The 15948-nt window shown below is 41.1% G+C and overlaps 1 protein-coding gene across 1 annotated transcript in view; it reads right to left on the reverse strand.

The window, feature by feature from the left end:
* Positions 1 to 10450, reverse strand: part of IL20RB (interleukin 20 receptor subunit beta) — a 35908-nt gene extending 25458 nt beyond the window's left edge. Inside the window, exon 1 of the mRNA XM_052648893.1 lies at positions 10378 to 10450. Coding sequence (XP_052504853.1) covers positions 10378 to 10450 — 73 coding nt within the window. The remainder of the gene's footprint in view (positions 1 to 10377) is intronic.
* Positions 10451 to 15948: the final 5498 nt, after the last annotated feature.

Genomic DNA, 15948 nt, shown 5'->3' on the forward strand with positions numbered 1-15948 from the left:
AGCCAGGAGTAATATGTATTGAAGTCAAGTCTCTGAAGAAACCAGTTAATAGACACTCTCCCTGATGTAAATAAGCAAATACAAAAACAAAGAATACAGTTAAGGGACTTCCCTGGTGGTTCAGTGGTTAAGACTTCACTGACCAAGGCAAGAGGTGCAGGTTCCATCCCTGGTCAGGGAGCTAACATCCTACAGCTCTCACAGCCAAAAAACACAAAATGTAAGACCAAAGTAATATTGCAACAAATTCAATAAAGACTTTTAAAAAATACTAAAAAAAAAAAAAAAAAGAATACAGCCAAGGGGGAAGAGGAGAGTAAGCTTGTAGTGTGAATGGGAAAGACACATTAGCCACAGGGAGGAGGGTGCAAAATGGGGAAGAGTGTTTGCTCAGCCACACTGGATGAGAATTCTCACCAGAGCTGGAGTGAGATGTTGGGATATCTTCTGGTCATTTGGTTCCTTTGAATAGTTTTGCTCTTGTCACTATAGAGAATTATTCTCTTTTAACCGTCTGACTCAGTATCTCAAGAAGGCACATGGGGTGGAGCCTCTTGGATTGTGTTTCCAACAAAAACTTGAGCTGGGTGACTGTGACCTGACTATTAAGATTTTGGTACTCAGTGTGGCAAAACTAGCTAAGCAACATTTTTTGCACAGAGCTGCATTCATGAAGCTGATCCCTTTTTCTTGTGGCCTGTTCGTTTTCTATTGCACTGTAATAAATTCCCACAAAGGCAGTATCTTAAAACAACACAGATTTATTATTGTCCAGTTCCATAGGTCAGGAATCTGAATCAGGTCTAACTGAGCTAAAATCAAGGCATTGGGAGAAGAGCAGGCTCCAGGGAAGACTGTTTTCTTGCCATTTCCAGTTGCTGGGACAAGGCCCCACCTTCTTGCACACGGCCCCTCTTTCCTCCATTTTCAAAGCCAACAATGGCTGGTTAAGTCCCTTTCATGTTTCAAATTTTTCCTGCCTCTTTTTCTGTCCTCCCATCCCTCTCTCCCTGGATCCAGGAAAGCTTCTCAGCTTTGAAGGACTCATATGATTAGATTGGGCCCAACCAATAATCCAAGATAATCTCCTAATCTCAAAACCCCATAATATTAATTGCATCTTAATGTGGAAAAAAAAATCCCTTTTTCCACAGGAGGTAACATATCCACTGGTTTCCAGGAATTAGAGAATGGATATCTTGAATTCCCCTGGTGGTCCTGTGGTTAAGACTCTGTGTTCCCAATGCAGGGGGTAGGGGTTCAACCCCTGGTCCGGGAACTAAGAACCCACAAGCCACACAGTCGAATAAGTGGTTTTTGAAAAAGAATGTGGATATCACTGGGGGACCATCATTTTGACTACCACCACAGGGTGCTTGCACTTTACTGGTACTGCAAACTGACATGACATGTCTCTCAATTACAGTAGATTATTTCAAGAGAATCCCCTTGTATGTGATCTGAACAAAGAGCAAGGCTGAACTAGGACATGGCTGCTAAACAAGTTGCTGGCATCACTTGCTGCCTAGTAACTAGTGCCCACATCCCAGCCTCAAAAAGTATGCAAACCAGTTCATGCCTCAGAAAAGTGGTCTATTTTTTCAGGATCTTGAAGTATGGTCTGGATCAGCAGCAGCACAAAACCTTGCAACCTATGCTCTACTGAACCAGAATCTGCATTTTAACAAGACACCCTCCCACCCCAGGTAATTCATAAACATTAAAGTTTGAGAAGCACTGGTATATAGAGGTTAAACTAACCCTTCTCAATCTTGGCTGCCCATTAGAATCACTGGGGAAGAGGCTTTTTAAGTTTTGAAATAATTTCAGACTTAACAGAAGAGTTGCAAAATAGAATAGAGAGCTCCCATATACCCTTCAGTCAGTTTTCCACATGTACATAACCAGGGAACAAATATGAAAAGGAAGATAGTAACATTGGCCCAACATCCATAATGAAGCCTCAGTTTTTATCTGAATGTCACAAATTTTCCCCTAAATCTCTTTCTTTCTTTCTCTCTTCCTGCCTTCCTTCCTCTCTCCCCTCCTTCCTTCCTTTTTCTTTTTTTCAGGAACCAATCCAGGTCCTACATTTAGTTGTCATATCTTAGTCTTCTCCAGTCTGTCCTCAGTCTTTCCTTGACATTTTTGACAGGTACAGGTTCGTTGTTTTGTACGATGTTCCTCAGTTTGGGTTCATCTCACGTTTTTTCATGATTTGATAAGGTTGTACATTTTTGCCATGTACTCACAGGGAGTGTATGATGTTAACATATGTTATGACTGGTGGAGTTACCCTTGACCACTTGGTTAAGGCAGTGTCTTCACTATAAAATTACCATTTTCCCCTTTATAATTAATAAATAATTTAGGGGAAATACTGTGATACTGTGCAAATATTCTTTCTCCTCAAGCTTTTATCCATTAATTTTTGTATTTATTGGTGGATGATACTTGCAACAATCATTGCTATGATGTTCTAGTAGTAGTTTTTTATGTGTTAACTGGAATTTTGTAAGGAAGAGTTCTTCCCGCTCTCCCATTTGTGGAGATTTGTAATATAACAGTGTGGACTCATAGAAATTTATTTTATTCTATCAGTGTTGATTATGTTACTCAAATTGTTCCATCTTCGGTTATTGGGAGTTATTTTGGATTTTGTGTGCTTTTGACTTACTTTCATCTCTCATTCTCTTTTCTCATGTTATTTTCATTAATAGACTTCTAATTTTAGAATAATTTTAGATTTATAGGAAAAAGTACAGACAGTAAGTACAGGGTTCCTGTAAGCCCTTCACTCAGCTTCCCCTGATGCTAACATCTAATATAGTCATGATATACTTGTCAAAACTAAGAAACTAACATTGGTATATTACTTTTAATTAAACTCCAAACTTTACTTGGATTTTGCCAAATTTTCCACTGATACTCTTTTTTCCATGTCAGGTTCCAATCCAGGATACTTGTGGCATCTTGGCCCCCATCCTATTTTGAGCACTTCCTTCATTACCACAAGATGCTCCAAACTTTATTTTCTCTCCCAGTTATAGAATAAACTGCTTCTCTAAGGAGTCTGGCCCAGGAAGTTTTTAAAAATCCCAGAGCCAAGGCAGCACCCTAGATTAATTAAGTCAGATTTCTGGCTGTGAATCCTGGCTGCTGCTGCTGCTAAGTCGCTTCAGTTGTGTCCAACTCTGTGTGACCCTATAGACGGCAGCCCACCAGGCTCTCCCGTCCCTGGGATTCTCCAGGCAAGAACACTGAAGTGGGATGCCATTTCCTTCTCCAGTGCATGAAAGTCAAAAGTGAAAGTGTTTGTATTTTTACCAGCGCTCCAGGTGATTCCAATGTGCACTTGAGATTGAGAACCACTGACCTAGACCTTACTTCTGGGGCCTGAAAGACAGTTAAAACTGTGAATGATATATGATATCACTTTTGCATGGAATCTAAAATACGACACTAAAGAACCCGTCTATGAAACAGAAACAGAATCACGGACATAGAACAGAATGGTGGTTGCCAAAGGGGAGGGGATGGGGGAAGGGGTGGAGTAGGAGTCTGGGGTTAGCGATGTAAGGTTTTATAGATAGAATGGATAAGCAACAAGGCCCTACTGTATAGCACAGTGAACTATATTTAATATACTGTGATAAACCATAATGGAAAAGAATATTTAAAAAGAATGTACACACACACACATATATATATATATATATATGTATATGTATAACTGAATCACTGTGCTATCCAGGAGTAATTAACACAAAATTATAAATCAACTATATTTCAGTTAAAAAAAAACTATGAATGATAAATCCCTAAAGACTTGAGTGTATTTCCCAGTAGGCTCTTATGTTCCTTGAAGACAGGAGACTCTGTTTTGTTCATCTTTAATCAGCACCTAATCCAGAAACTGGCACATAGTGGGTGCTCAGAAATTTAGAATGAATGAAAACAAAATACGTGAACCAAATCTTGGTTCAGTGAAATTAGCCTCAGCCTAAATTTTTTTCTCCTCTGATTCCCATCTAATTCAGATGACCATTATATCTACCACAGGGGCAAGATCCCTTAGAAGAAATGGAGTAGCCATCATAGTCAACAAAAGAGTCTGAAATGCAGTACTTGGGTGCAATCTCAAAAACGACAGAATGATCTTAGTTCATTTCCAAGGCAAACCATTCAATATCACAGTAATCTAAGTCTATGCCCCAACCACTAATGCTGAAGAAGCTGAAGTTGAACGGTACCATGATGACCTACAAGACCTTCTAGAACTAACACCAAAAAAAGATATCCTTTTCATCATAGGGGACTGGAATGCAAAAGTAGGAAGTCAAGAGATATCTGGAGTAACAGGCAAATTTGGCTTTGGAGTACAAAAAGAAGCAGGGCAAAGGCTAACAGTTTTACCAAGAGGATGCACTGGTCATGGCAAATACCCTCCTCCAACAACACAGGAGATGACACTACACAGGAGCATCACCATACAGTCAATCCTGAAATCAGATTGATTATGTTCTTTGCAGCCAAAGATGGAGAAGCTCTGTACAGTAAGTGAAAAGAAGAGTGGGCAATAACTGTGGTTCAGACCATGAGCTCCTCATTGCAAAATTTAGACTTCAATTGAAGAAAGTAGGGAAAACCACTAGACCATTCAGGTAGGACCTAAATCAAATCCTTTATGATTATACAGTGGAAGTGACAAATAGATTTAAGGGATTAGATCTGATAGACAGACTGCCTGAAGAACTATGGACAGAGGTTTGTAACATTGTATAGGAGGCGGTGATCAAAATCATCCCCCCCAAAAAGAAATGCAAAAAGCAAAATGGTTGTCTGAGGAGGCGTTACAAATAGCTGAGAAAAGAAGAGAAGCAAAAAAGCATAGGAGAAAAGGAAAGATACCCATCTGAATGCAGAGTTCCAAAGAATAGCAAGGAGAGATAAGAAAGCCTTTTTAAAGCAAACAGTGAAAAGAAACAGAGGAAAACAATAGAATGGGAAAGACTAGAGACCTCATCAAGAAACTTAGAGATAACAAGGGAACATTTCATGCACCAGTTCAGTTCAGTCGCTCAGTCATGTCCGACTCTTTGCAACCCTATGAATTGAGGCACGCCAGGCCTCTCTGTCCATCACCAACTCCCGGAGTTCACTCAGACTCACATCCATCGAGTCAGTGATGCCATCCAGCCATCTCATTCTCTGTCGTCCCCTTCTCATCCTGCCCCCAATCCCTCCCAGCATCAGAGTCTTTTCCAATGAGTCAACTCTTCACATGAGGTGGCCAAAGTACTGGAGTTTCAGCTTTAGCATCATTCCTTCCAATGAACACCCAGGGCTGATCTCCTTCAGAATGGACTGGTTGGATCTCCTTGCAGTCCAAGGGACTCTCAAGAGTCTTCTCCAACACCACAGTTCAAAAGCATCACTTCTTCGGCGCTCAGCCTTCTTCACAGTCCAACTCTCACATCCATACATGACCACAGGAAAAACCATAGCCTTGACAAGACGGACCTTAGTCGGCAAAGTAATGTCTCTGCTTTTCAATATGCTATCTAGGTTGGTCATAACTTTTCTTCCAAGAAGCGTCTTTTAATTTCATGGCTGCAGTCACCATCTGCAGTGATTTTGGAGCCCCCCAAAATAAAATCTGACACTGTTTCCACTGTTTCCCCATCTATTTCCCATGAAGTGATGGGACCAGATGCCATGATCTTCATTTTCTGAATGTTGACCTTTAAGCCAACTTTTTCACTCTCCACTTTCACTTTCTTCAAGAGGCTTTTTAGTTCCTCTTCACCTTCTGCCATAAGGGTGGTGTCATCTGCATATCTGAGGTTGCTGATATTTCTCCCGGCAATCTTGATTCCAGCTTGTGTTTCTTCCAGTCCAGCGTTTCTCATGATGTATTCTGCATAGAAGTTAAATAAGCAGGGTGACAATATACAGCCTTGACGTACTCCTTTTCGTATTTGGAACCAGTCTGTTGTTCCATGTCCAGTTCTAACCGTTGCTTCCTGACCTGCATACAGATTTCATGCATAGATGGGCACAATAAAGGACAGAAATGGTATGGACATAACAGAAGCAGAAAATATTAAGAAGAGGTGGCAAGAATACACAGAAGAACTAACCACAAAGTTCTTAATGACCCAGATAACCACAATGGTGTGATCACTCACTTGGAGCCAGACATCCTGAAGTCAAAGGGGTCTGAAGAAGCATCACTACGAACAAATCTAGTGGAGGTGATGGAATTCCAGCTGAGCTATTTCAAATCCTAAAAGATGAAGCTGTGAAAGTGCTGCACTCAATATGCCAGAAAATTAGTAAAACTCAGCCATGGCACAGGACTGGAAAAAGTCAGTTTTCATTGCAATCCTAAAGAAAGGCAATGCCAAACAATGTTTAAACTACCACACAACTGTACTCATTTTACATGCTAGCAAGGTAATGCTTAAATCATTCAAGCTAGGCTTGAACAGTATGTGAACCGAGAACTTCCAGATGTGCAGGCTGGATTTAGAAAAGGCAGAGGTACCAGAGATCAAATTGCCAACATCTGTTGGATCATAGAAAAAGCAAGAGAATTCCAGAAAAACATCTACCTCTGCTTCATTGACTACGCCAAAGCCTTTGACTGTGTGGATCACAACAAACTGTGGAAAATTCTTAAAGAGATGGTAATACCAGACCACCTTATCTGCCTCCTGTGCAACCTGTACTCAGGTCAAGAAGCAGCAGTTAGAACTGGACATGGAACAACAGACTGGTTCCAAATTGGGAAAGGAGTAATGTCAAGGCTGTATATTGTCACCCTGCTTATTTAACTTATATGCAGAATACATCATGCAAAGTGCCGGACTGGATGAAGTAGAAGCTGGAATCAAAATTGCTGGGAGAAATATCAATAACCTCAGATATGTATATGATACCTCCCTTATGGCAGAAAGCAGAAAGGAACTTAAGAGCCTCTTGATGAAGGTGAAAGAGGAGAGTGGAAAAGCTGGCTTAAAACTCAACATTTAAAAAACTAAGATCATGGCATCCAGTCCAATCACCTCATGGCAGATAGATGGGAAACAAAGGAAACAGTAACAGACTTTATTTTGGGGGGCTCCAAAATCAATGCAGATGGTGACTGCAGCTGTAAAATTAAAAGATGCTTGCTCCTTGGAAGAGAAGCTATGACAAACCTAGACAGGATATTAAAAAGCAGAGACATTACCTTGTGGATAAAGGTCCATATCATCAAAGCTATGGTTTTTTCAGTAGTCATGAATGGATGTGAGAGCTGGACCATAAGGAAGGCTGAGTGCTGAAGAATTGATACTGTTGAATTGTGGTGCTAGAGAAGACTCTTGAGGATCCCTTGAGAGATTAAACCAGTCAAATCTAAAGGATTTCAAGTCTGATTTGAATTCAACACTGAATATTCACTGGAAGGACTGATGCTGAAGCTGAAGCTCCAATATTTTGGCCATGTGATGCGAAGAGCCAATTCACTGGAAAAGACCCTGATGCTAGGAAAAATTGAAGGCAGGAGGAGAGGGGGACGACAGAGGGTGAGATGGTTGGATGGCATCACCGACTCAATGGACATGAGTTTGAGAAAACTCTGGGAAGTAGTGAAGGACACGGAAGCCTGATGTTCTGCAGTCCATGGGGTCGTGAAGAGTCAGACATGACTGATCAACTGAACAACAGTTCCTATTTCACATTAGACCTTTGTGCCCTTCTGAGGTTTATGCCCACCACAAAGTCCTCAGGCAAATTTCCCCAGCAGAAAACCTTGCATCTTCTTCCTTGCATGACTCCATACTGGCTTTCCCCTCATGGGGTCTGCTGTCAATTCCCCTCATTTGGATCCTCTTCTCTCACTTTTACCTCAATAGCCCTTCAGGCGAATGTGTCAGAAAAGGTAGAAACATCTTTATTACTTTCACTTCGTCTCTCCAACCTTTTCCTGTCCTGCTTATGTGCCAGCTTCTTCTGCAGAGAACTAAAAGGGCACAGGCTCTGTGGGCACCCAAACCAGGATCAAATCCCAGTTCTCCAACTTACAAGATGTATACACTTGTGTAACTAACTGAACCTGTTTCCTAGTGCATAAATGGGGATTATATCACCTCCTTTGCAGGACTGATGTGAGATGTCAAGAGAATGTTTTTACTCATCTAGCACACAGTGTGTGCTCATAAATGGCAGTCGTGATGGTCATCGTTGTTGCTATTTTTATTACTATTATTACTGGTAGTGGGAATCAGTTTCTTGAATCACACAAATTACTTGAAAGGGACAGGGCAAGGCAAAATAATTCTAAAAAAGAGAGCAAGAACTCTACCCATCTCTCCCAAGGATCTAGAGTAAGCAATAGTTCATTTAGATGTTGCTGAAATCATTTCAGACTTCTACACAATTCAGAGGAAATGATCAAAATTGCATAAAGGTAACCTCAGCTAAAGGAAATATTTGCTGACACCACCACCAGTTTGCACAACCAACAGATGGTAAGTAACATGGGGTGGGCACCCTGACATCTTCAGAGTGCCTTTGTTTGCATAATCTCGTTTGACACCTCCCAACCACAAGGTAGCTATTTTGACCATTTTACAGACAAGGAAACTGAAGTGATGTGATACATTCACTGAACTAGCAAGTGATAAAAATCAAGACTCACCCACAGGTCCTTCTCACTCTGACATCCTTGTGGCTTCTACCACTGTTTTTTTGGGGGGGGGGAGTGACGGGGGGAGCAGGGAGAGACAAGGATAGTGGTGGCTGTTTTCGTTTCTTTGTTTTTCTGTGCAAGTTTACAGGTATCAGAAGAGTACTCACCTCTAGGTCTGTTTAAAATAGTTTTCCTTAAAAGGCTGGACTGCCTCATTGAAGAAAATGTCAAATTAATAAATGGGTCAAGGAGATAAAAAAAACCATAAATTTCCTGTTTAAAAAAAATTCGGAAAAATATGCTGGCTTTTCCCCTTCTCATTCAGCCTCCCCATCTTCTCCCTTTGGCTTAGTGGAGGAGTAGTTTCCTGGCAACTTGTTTGTCCCACCAACTAATCAATCGATCAACTAACTAACCAATCAACCAACACGCTTAGCCTGTTCTAGGGGCCATGGGGACACCAGGAAAGATGCCTAGGCCCTGCCTTCAGGCCAGTGTAGGAAACAGAAATAACGCACTGAAATAGAATACATGGGGTCAAGGGTCAAAGGAGAGAGGTGTGGTAAGGTTCTGCAGGAGCAGAGTCCCACCTGGAATGACGATGGGATGATGGGTTTAGAGTGGGGTAAGGAACTAGAGATCAAGCTTCTGGTGGAGAACAATAATAAAGTCCAGGAGGAGGAAATGAGGGGGTTACATGCCAACTGTGAAGACAACAGCTGCCTGTGGCCTATACTTGTTTACAAGGAGCTGTAAGAAAGAGGATTGGGGCCTGAATACAGTGGGTCACAAAACAAAGAGCAAATTTACATATCACATGCTGAGACACAGAGCTATGAAGGGCTGTGAGCTACACAGGCATAAATTTGATGTTTAAGTCAGCTCCAAACATCTGCTAATCACCTTGGCACTGATTTGTTACCTGATTTAAACTAACTGGATGATTAGTTCTCAATGTTGCCCCCAAAATAGAAAAGAAAGTATGAAAAAGAAAGTATTCAATACACCCATCAACAGTGCAGTGTCTCGTACCTTGATGTATTCAAATTAGAAATTTCTCGTAAATGCTGACAGGAAGAAACATCAAAAGCAAAAAAGCTGCGATTTCATAACAATAAAACATGTAGGTGCAAGCAGCCAGAAATGGAGCAGAGAAAATTATGTAATCTTAACTGGCAGGCAAAATGCTCCAAACCAAATACTTCTAAAAATGTTACAGAGTACCTGACCAGGAGAGGCATCCAATTTTTATGTCTTAGACCCAATATTAAGGTTGCAAAGTGTGTCTTCTTATTCGCCTGTGTTTTGTTAGAATCTTTATTTTACTTAAACCTCTCCTTACAGAGAACATCTCTGAGGCACAAACAGAAAGGCTGAGATAATACTGTTTTGTGGCTTTTAAAACTCGGTAATGAAATGAATAATAAAATGCATATGGATCTCTGCTCACCTTCAAACTATTTGTTCTGATGCTTTATCTTTCTAGATTGCTCTGATGAATTTAAGAGAAATTTCTTAATAGAACGCAGGCCTTTTCTTTGTGGGGATGGAGGATTAGGAAGTGAAAAACCTTTTTAAAAACAGACATAAGGTGGTCTATGCATATATTACAACCCCAAACCCTGGGAAAGCATTTTTCAGTTTCTTAACCTATAGTTGAGTCCCAGACTATTGGCAGTATTCTAAATAATACTTACCCACAAACAAACAAGGAATCAAGGCGTAGGAAAACCACATGGTAAGACTTGTCTTGATTTCTTCTAGAATCATTTTGAGGGTCGGTGTTTGGCAGACCCAGCTTGACCTGGAATGTTGTTTCCTTCCAGAATGAAGTGTGCTCTCCATCTCAGCCATCCTTGCTTTGGGACACAGATGTTGGAGCTGAGTCTGAGTTGCTGTAAAGCCTGAATTGTTCTGGAAAGAGGAGCCAGCCCGGACAGCTCTGAAGAGGCGGGCTGTGCAGCACCCTCCTTTCTGCCTAAACCTAGATATTGCGTCAAGTGGGAGTGGCCTAGGAGAGTTCCAGAGAAAACGTACCTGGGAAGCTTAAGAATCAACGTGGTGAGGGGAATTCCCTGGTGTCCAGTGGTTATGACTCTGTGCTTCCACTGCAGGGGGCACAGATTCGATCCCTAGTCGGGGAACTAAGATCCTGAATGTAAATAGTTATTATTAGTTATCTTTTTTTTTTTTAATAAAAAATCTGCCTGGATCACAGGCTCTAACCTGGGGGACCCTGGATAGACCTCTAGAGGTCTCCTTGGCAGTAGCAAGATTATCTGAGCCTCTCGTCAAATAGCTGTTCTTTATCACAAGGCTCCCTCTTGTGAGTTCATTGGAGGTGGGTACTTTTTTGCTACATCTCCACTTCAGAAGTAGAGATGGTTAAAAAAATTTTTTTTAAATATCTTTTTGAAAGTCAGGAGATGAAGAATATATAGCTTCATATTTGTTTGCATTTGCAAAAAGAAAACCCGGAAGGAGAGAGAGAAACTACCAAGGTTGTTTATCTTGGGGCAAAGGGAGTAGGAATTGGGAAGATGGAGGAGAAAAATGGGAACCAGACTCTTTCCAGAAACTTTCGTTTGGGGAATTTTTAAAACTGTTTTTATTGTGGTAAAATACACATAAAATTTACCATCTTAACCATTTTTCCATATACAGTCAGTGGTATTAAATACATCCAAATTGTCATACAACCATTACCATCCGTCCCCATAATCCTTTTCATCTTGTAAAACTGAAACTTTATACTCATTTAACAGTAACTCCCCTTTCCCCCCTCCCCCCCGGAAATCACCATTATATTTCCCGTCTTCATGATTTTGACTACTCCAAGTACCTTGTGTAAGTGGAATCCTGCAATACCTGTCTGTGACTTGCTTATTTCAAACAACAGTATAACGTCTTCAAGATTCACCCATTTTGTAGCTTATTATAGAATCCCTTCCTTTTCAAGGATGAATTATGTTCCATATACCACATTATGCTTATCCATTCACTGACACTTGAGTTGCTTCCACATCTTAGTTACTGTGAATATAATGCTGCTCTGAACACACGTACAAATATCCTGAGATTCTGCTTTCAACTCTTGTGGGCGCTATGTATCTTTTTATATTGTTTGATTACTGAACCATGTGACTGTATTATTGAACATTTTAATTTTTTCTTAATTGGAAGGAAATCTTATAAGTTTTGGCCCCTTAAAATGTCAGCTTTTTAAAGTCTCTAAATACTCTACATGTGCAAATGCATTAGTAAAAAGAACGTGAATTTTAGAGTGCAACATTTTAGTTAGTCAGAAACTATTTGCAATATAACCTTAGGAAAGTTATTTATTCATTCAACTGCCATTCACTAAAGAATTATATATATGCTAGATACTCGAAATTAATGGTTCCTGACCTCAACCACAAACTTCCGAACTAGTGGGGAAAATGGACATGAGAATAATCACAAATCAATATTGGAAATGAAGTGACAGAAATGTCATCAAAGGAATTTAGGAGCACTAAACAGAAACACCTAACCCAGCCTAGGGGGTCAAAGACTTCCTGGAGCAGGTTACTTTAGGGCTGAGTATTAAATGCTAAAAAGATCAGCCAGCTATAGTGTGCTTAGGAAACCACAAGCAGCCTGGTGCAACTAAAGAACCAGGTTCGAGCAGCGAGAAATGGGGCTCAAAGGCAGACAAAAACAGAGTTTGGGAGAGCTTTGAATGCCTTATCGAGGAGCACTGAGTTTATCCTGAGGCAATGGGGGTTAAAGGAGCTCCAATCTGATCACATCATCCTCTGTATTTGAGTTTGAGAAAGTTCATGTCTAGGGTGGAGAAAACAGCCGAAGCAGCCAGACTGGAGGCTGGTAGGTGAGGAGGGAGGTATTTTGGTCAGTCAGGTGAGAGATGGTGGCTTCTACTAGGTTTTCCCATGTCTCCAGAGAGAAGCGAATAAATTCAAAACTTGGAGGTAGAATTGACAGCTCCTAGACATGGAGTGGACTGGAGGAGGAGGAGGAGGCAAACATGATTTTCAGGCCCTAGGTTTGAGTAACTAGGTGGTGACAGCAGCTTAACCTAAATAACGTTAAGGAAGGTGGGGCGGCAGCAAGGTAGTCAGGGTTGGGGATGGTATAGAAAAAGTGTGCATGTGTTCAGTTTGATACACTTGAACTTGAGGTGCTCCTAAGGACTGGGGGAGTCTTCCAAACGTAAACGATCTTTGTCTCAGTTTATGAGTGTCAGGGTATGGCACCATTTCCCCTACCTTCAGCATTTCAGGGGTAGCTGAGACTAGAAGTGGTGAGAACATTCAGGGAGGGTATGTAGATTAAGGAGGTGGGTGGATATGCTCTTGATCAGCATTTAAGAATGAACTGACAAAAGAAAAATGGCATAGAAAGATACAGGGAAATAAATAGGTCAGAAAGGTGGTTCTGGAACAAACTATGGTCCTGGAAACAATGAGGGAAGGGGTGGTCACCAAGTGGGAGTGCAGAAGAAAATCACTTGATCATCAAAAAAATGTCTCCAAGATTTATGTCACTTAGAAGGTCATTTGTAATCTCAGTAAGAGGAGTTATAGTGGAGAACTTCGAGCAGAAGTTAGATCGTTGTAGGCCAAGGAGTGGATTGGAAAAAGTAGTGCTCTCTTGATGTAAAGGGGAAGATAGCAACTCCAGGAGCCTCATTTTTATGAAACAACGATGTCTTGCATAATAGTTGTGGGAATTAAAGAACACAAAGCACATTAGCACAGTGCCAGGAACACAATAGGTCTTCACAAATGGTTTATTAACCATTTGTTGTATTAACAATAAATACATTAGGGATTATTTACTCTTACTGGCTGGACCTTTGTAGGCTGCCCATCTTTCAGTTTGGACCCTGGATCAGCAAAGAAAGGCTTCCAGTTGGTGACACCTATTAAGAGCGTCGTCAAAAGCATGGGTTCTGGAGCCAGACTGTCTGGGTTGGTGTTTGGGCTTCGCCATTTACTAGCTGTGTTTTTTCAGCCAGCTCTTTTAAGCAATCTGTTTTAACGTCCTCCTCTGCAAATTGGAAAAAATTGTAATAGTACCTAATTCATAAGGCTGTTGTGAGGATTATATGAGACCGCACATTCAGGACAGGATCTGGCAAAGTAAGTACACAATAAGCATCAGCTGTATTTTTAAAATACGTAACGGTCAAGAACACTTGCTGCACCGTCTCCTTGATCCCCACATTATACATGTAGTATATATACGATTTAAGTCTTTCAAGTTAAGATTTGATTCCCTACTTTTCAGATGAGGACACACCTGAAAATTTACTGTAGACCCCCAGAGCTAGACAGACAGGAATTCTGACAGAGATCTGCCTAACTCCAAGTTCTTTTCACTCACCTTACTGCCTCCCAATTAGCACCAAAAGAGGGCTTGCAATGTGTACGAGGGACATAAGACAGTGAATGATCTAGGAGATTAGCAAGGGCTTGAGAGAACAGACAGTCTTTAATATGGCATTTCAAGGATGTACCCACTTAGATTTGGATAGGATACACATTTGCAGTTAAGCATTCCAACTGAGAGGATGAAAAGGTAAGTAAACAGAAACTGGGAGAAAAAACAAGACTCATTTAGTTATGCTGTAGGGGAAGGAGAGTTGTTCACCAGACTTTGAGATCTTAAGATATTTAGCTCAGTCTGGACATGAGTCCCTGTCAAGATCCCCTGCCCACCACTATGTTGACAAGGCAGTACTGCCTGCCAGTCCTTCACAATCCACTGCAAGGACTCTGAACTCTGCTCAGCAGACTTCTGGGGCATTGAAGGGTAATGCTACCTTTTTGAATGCTACCAATGCTTTTGAATGACAGTTCATCTCAGGACTCGCCCAGGAGTCAACGAGGAGCTCAGACCATCAACCTCTGCATGGACCATGCCACTGGTTGAGAATTTCTGGAGGGCCGTGCCTCACCTGCTAGCCACTACCCTTGCCTGGACATGCCTGACTCTGACCATGCCTTTTTCTCCTGACTTTGAGGAACTTCCCCCTCTATACCTTCTCATCAGTTGGTTGTGATCTATTAGTTGGTTGGTTGGTCTATGCAACCTGCCAGAACCGAACTATCCTCTAACCTGCTGCCAGGACTTCTCAGGTTAATTCCCACAGCATTCCAGAGTTGAAAATGATCAGTCATCTATGTCTGAAGATGAACCACTGCAAGAACAAAGCTATTTCCTAAGTACAGTCTACAAATAGGAATTAGTTTTCCTGTTATACTATTTGCCACTTGAATGATTATGGAAGGAAAAGCAAGGAGATAGTTTCTTTTTATGGAAAAGCAAGAGAGTTGGGAGGGAAAAGGGAACTGATGCTCAAGGAAGAAACTCCTAAGCCCCCTGAGCCCCATAAGGGCTGGGATTAAACTGAAGCAAGGGAGGCACCAGGGCACAAAATTTGAGGCACTAACTCTTAAGGTTGTGCAAACTCAAGGTAGGTCCTGGTGCTCTGGCACAGACCACGAGCAGACCACACCATTAACTGCAATAATGCTTCCCTGCTCTACTTAGCACAAAATAGTCCTCTTCCCTTTAACCAAAGGAATGTCTACGTCCTGTATTTCAGCACATCTGACATTTCACTGTAACCCCATCTCAATTATTTTTTCTTCTGCAAGTAACACAGTAGGTATTTAAACAGTAGAATTTGCCTTGTCTTAGATTGTTTTACTCCTGCTTCCACGGAGTCTGCTCATGTAACTCTGACACACTTTCCAGCTCTCATTTTCAGGATTCTTGCAGCCCCTTTTCAACCTCCTCTGAACATACTTTACTTTTTCAATTTCCTGCCTGATTTATTGTCTGGCCACAGTGCAGAACATCAGGAATGTTAACCTCAATTCTTTCTTTTGGGTATGAATTAAAACCTTCAAGTCTGTCAACAAACTGTCCTCCTTCCTGTAGTTATAACTGATTCTTTTCTATGTGACATTCCCCAGCAACTCCTCTTAAGATGGAGAATCAGGCCTTATTCAAAATAGAACTTTGAGTTAAAAGTTCCATGCCTAAATAAAACAAATATCACTTTATTCAATTTTACAATTTGAAAACCAGAAACAATGCTCTGTAACAGTGAAGATCTTAACGTAATTTTTCAAATGATTTTGACTGCTCTATTTTCACTCATTCACTGGCTTAAAGCTAGTCACCAGATTAGGTGAGGCACACAGTACACTCAATGTCAATTTTATGAGATCTCCTTAGAACATCCTACATAAATT

The sequence above is a fragment of the Budorcas taxicolor genome, chromosome 1, assembly GCF_023091745.1.
Source record: "Budorcas taxicolor isolate Tak-1 chromosome 1, Takin1.1, whole genome shotgun sequence".
Lineage (NCBI taxonomy): Eukaryota > Metazoa > Chordata > Mammalia > Artiodactyla > Bovidae > Budorcas > Budorcas taxicolor.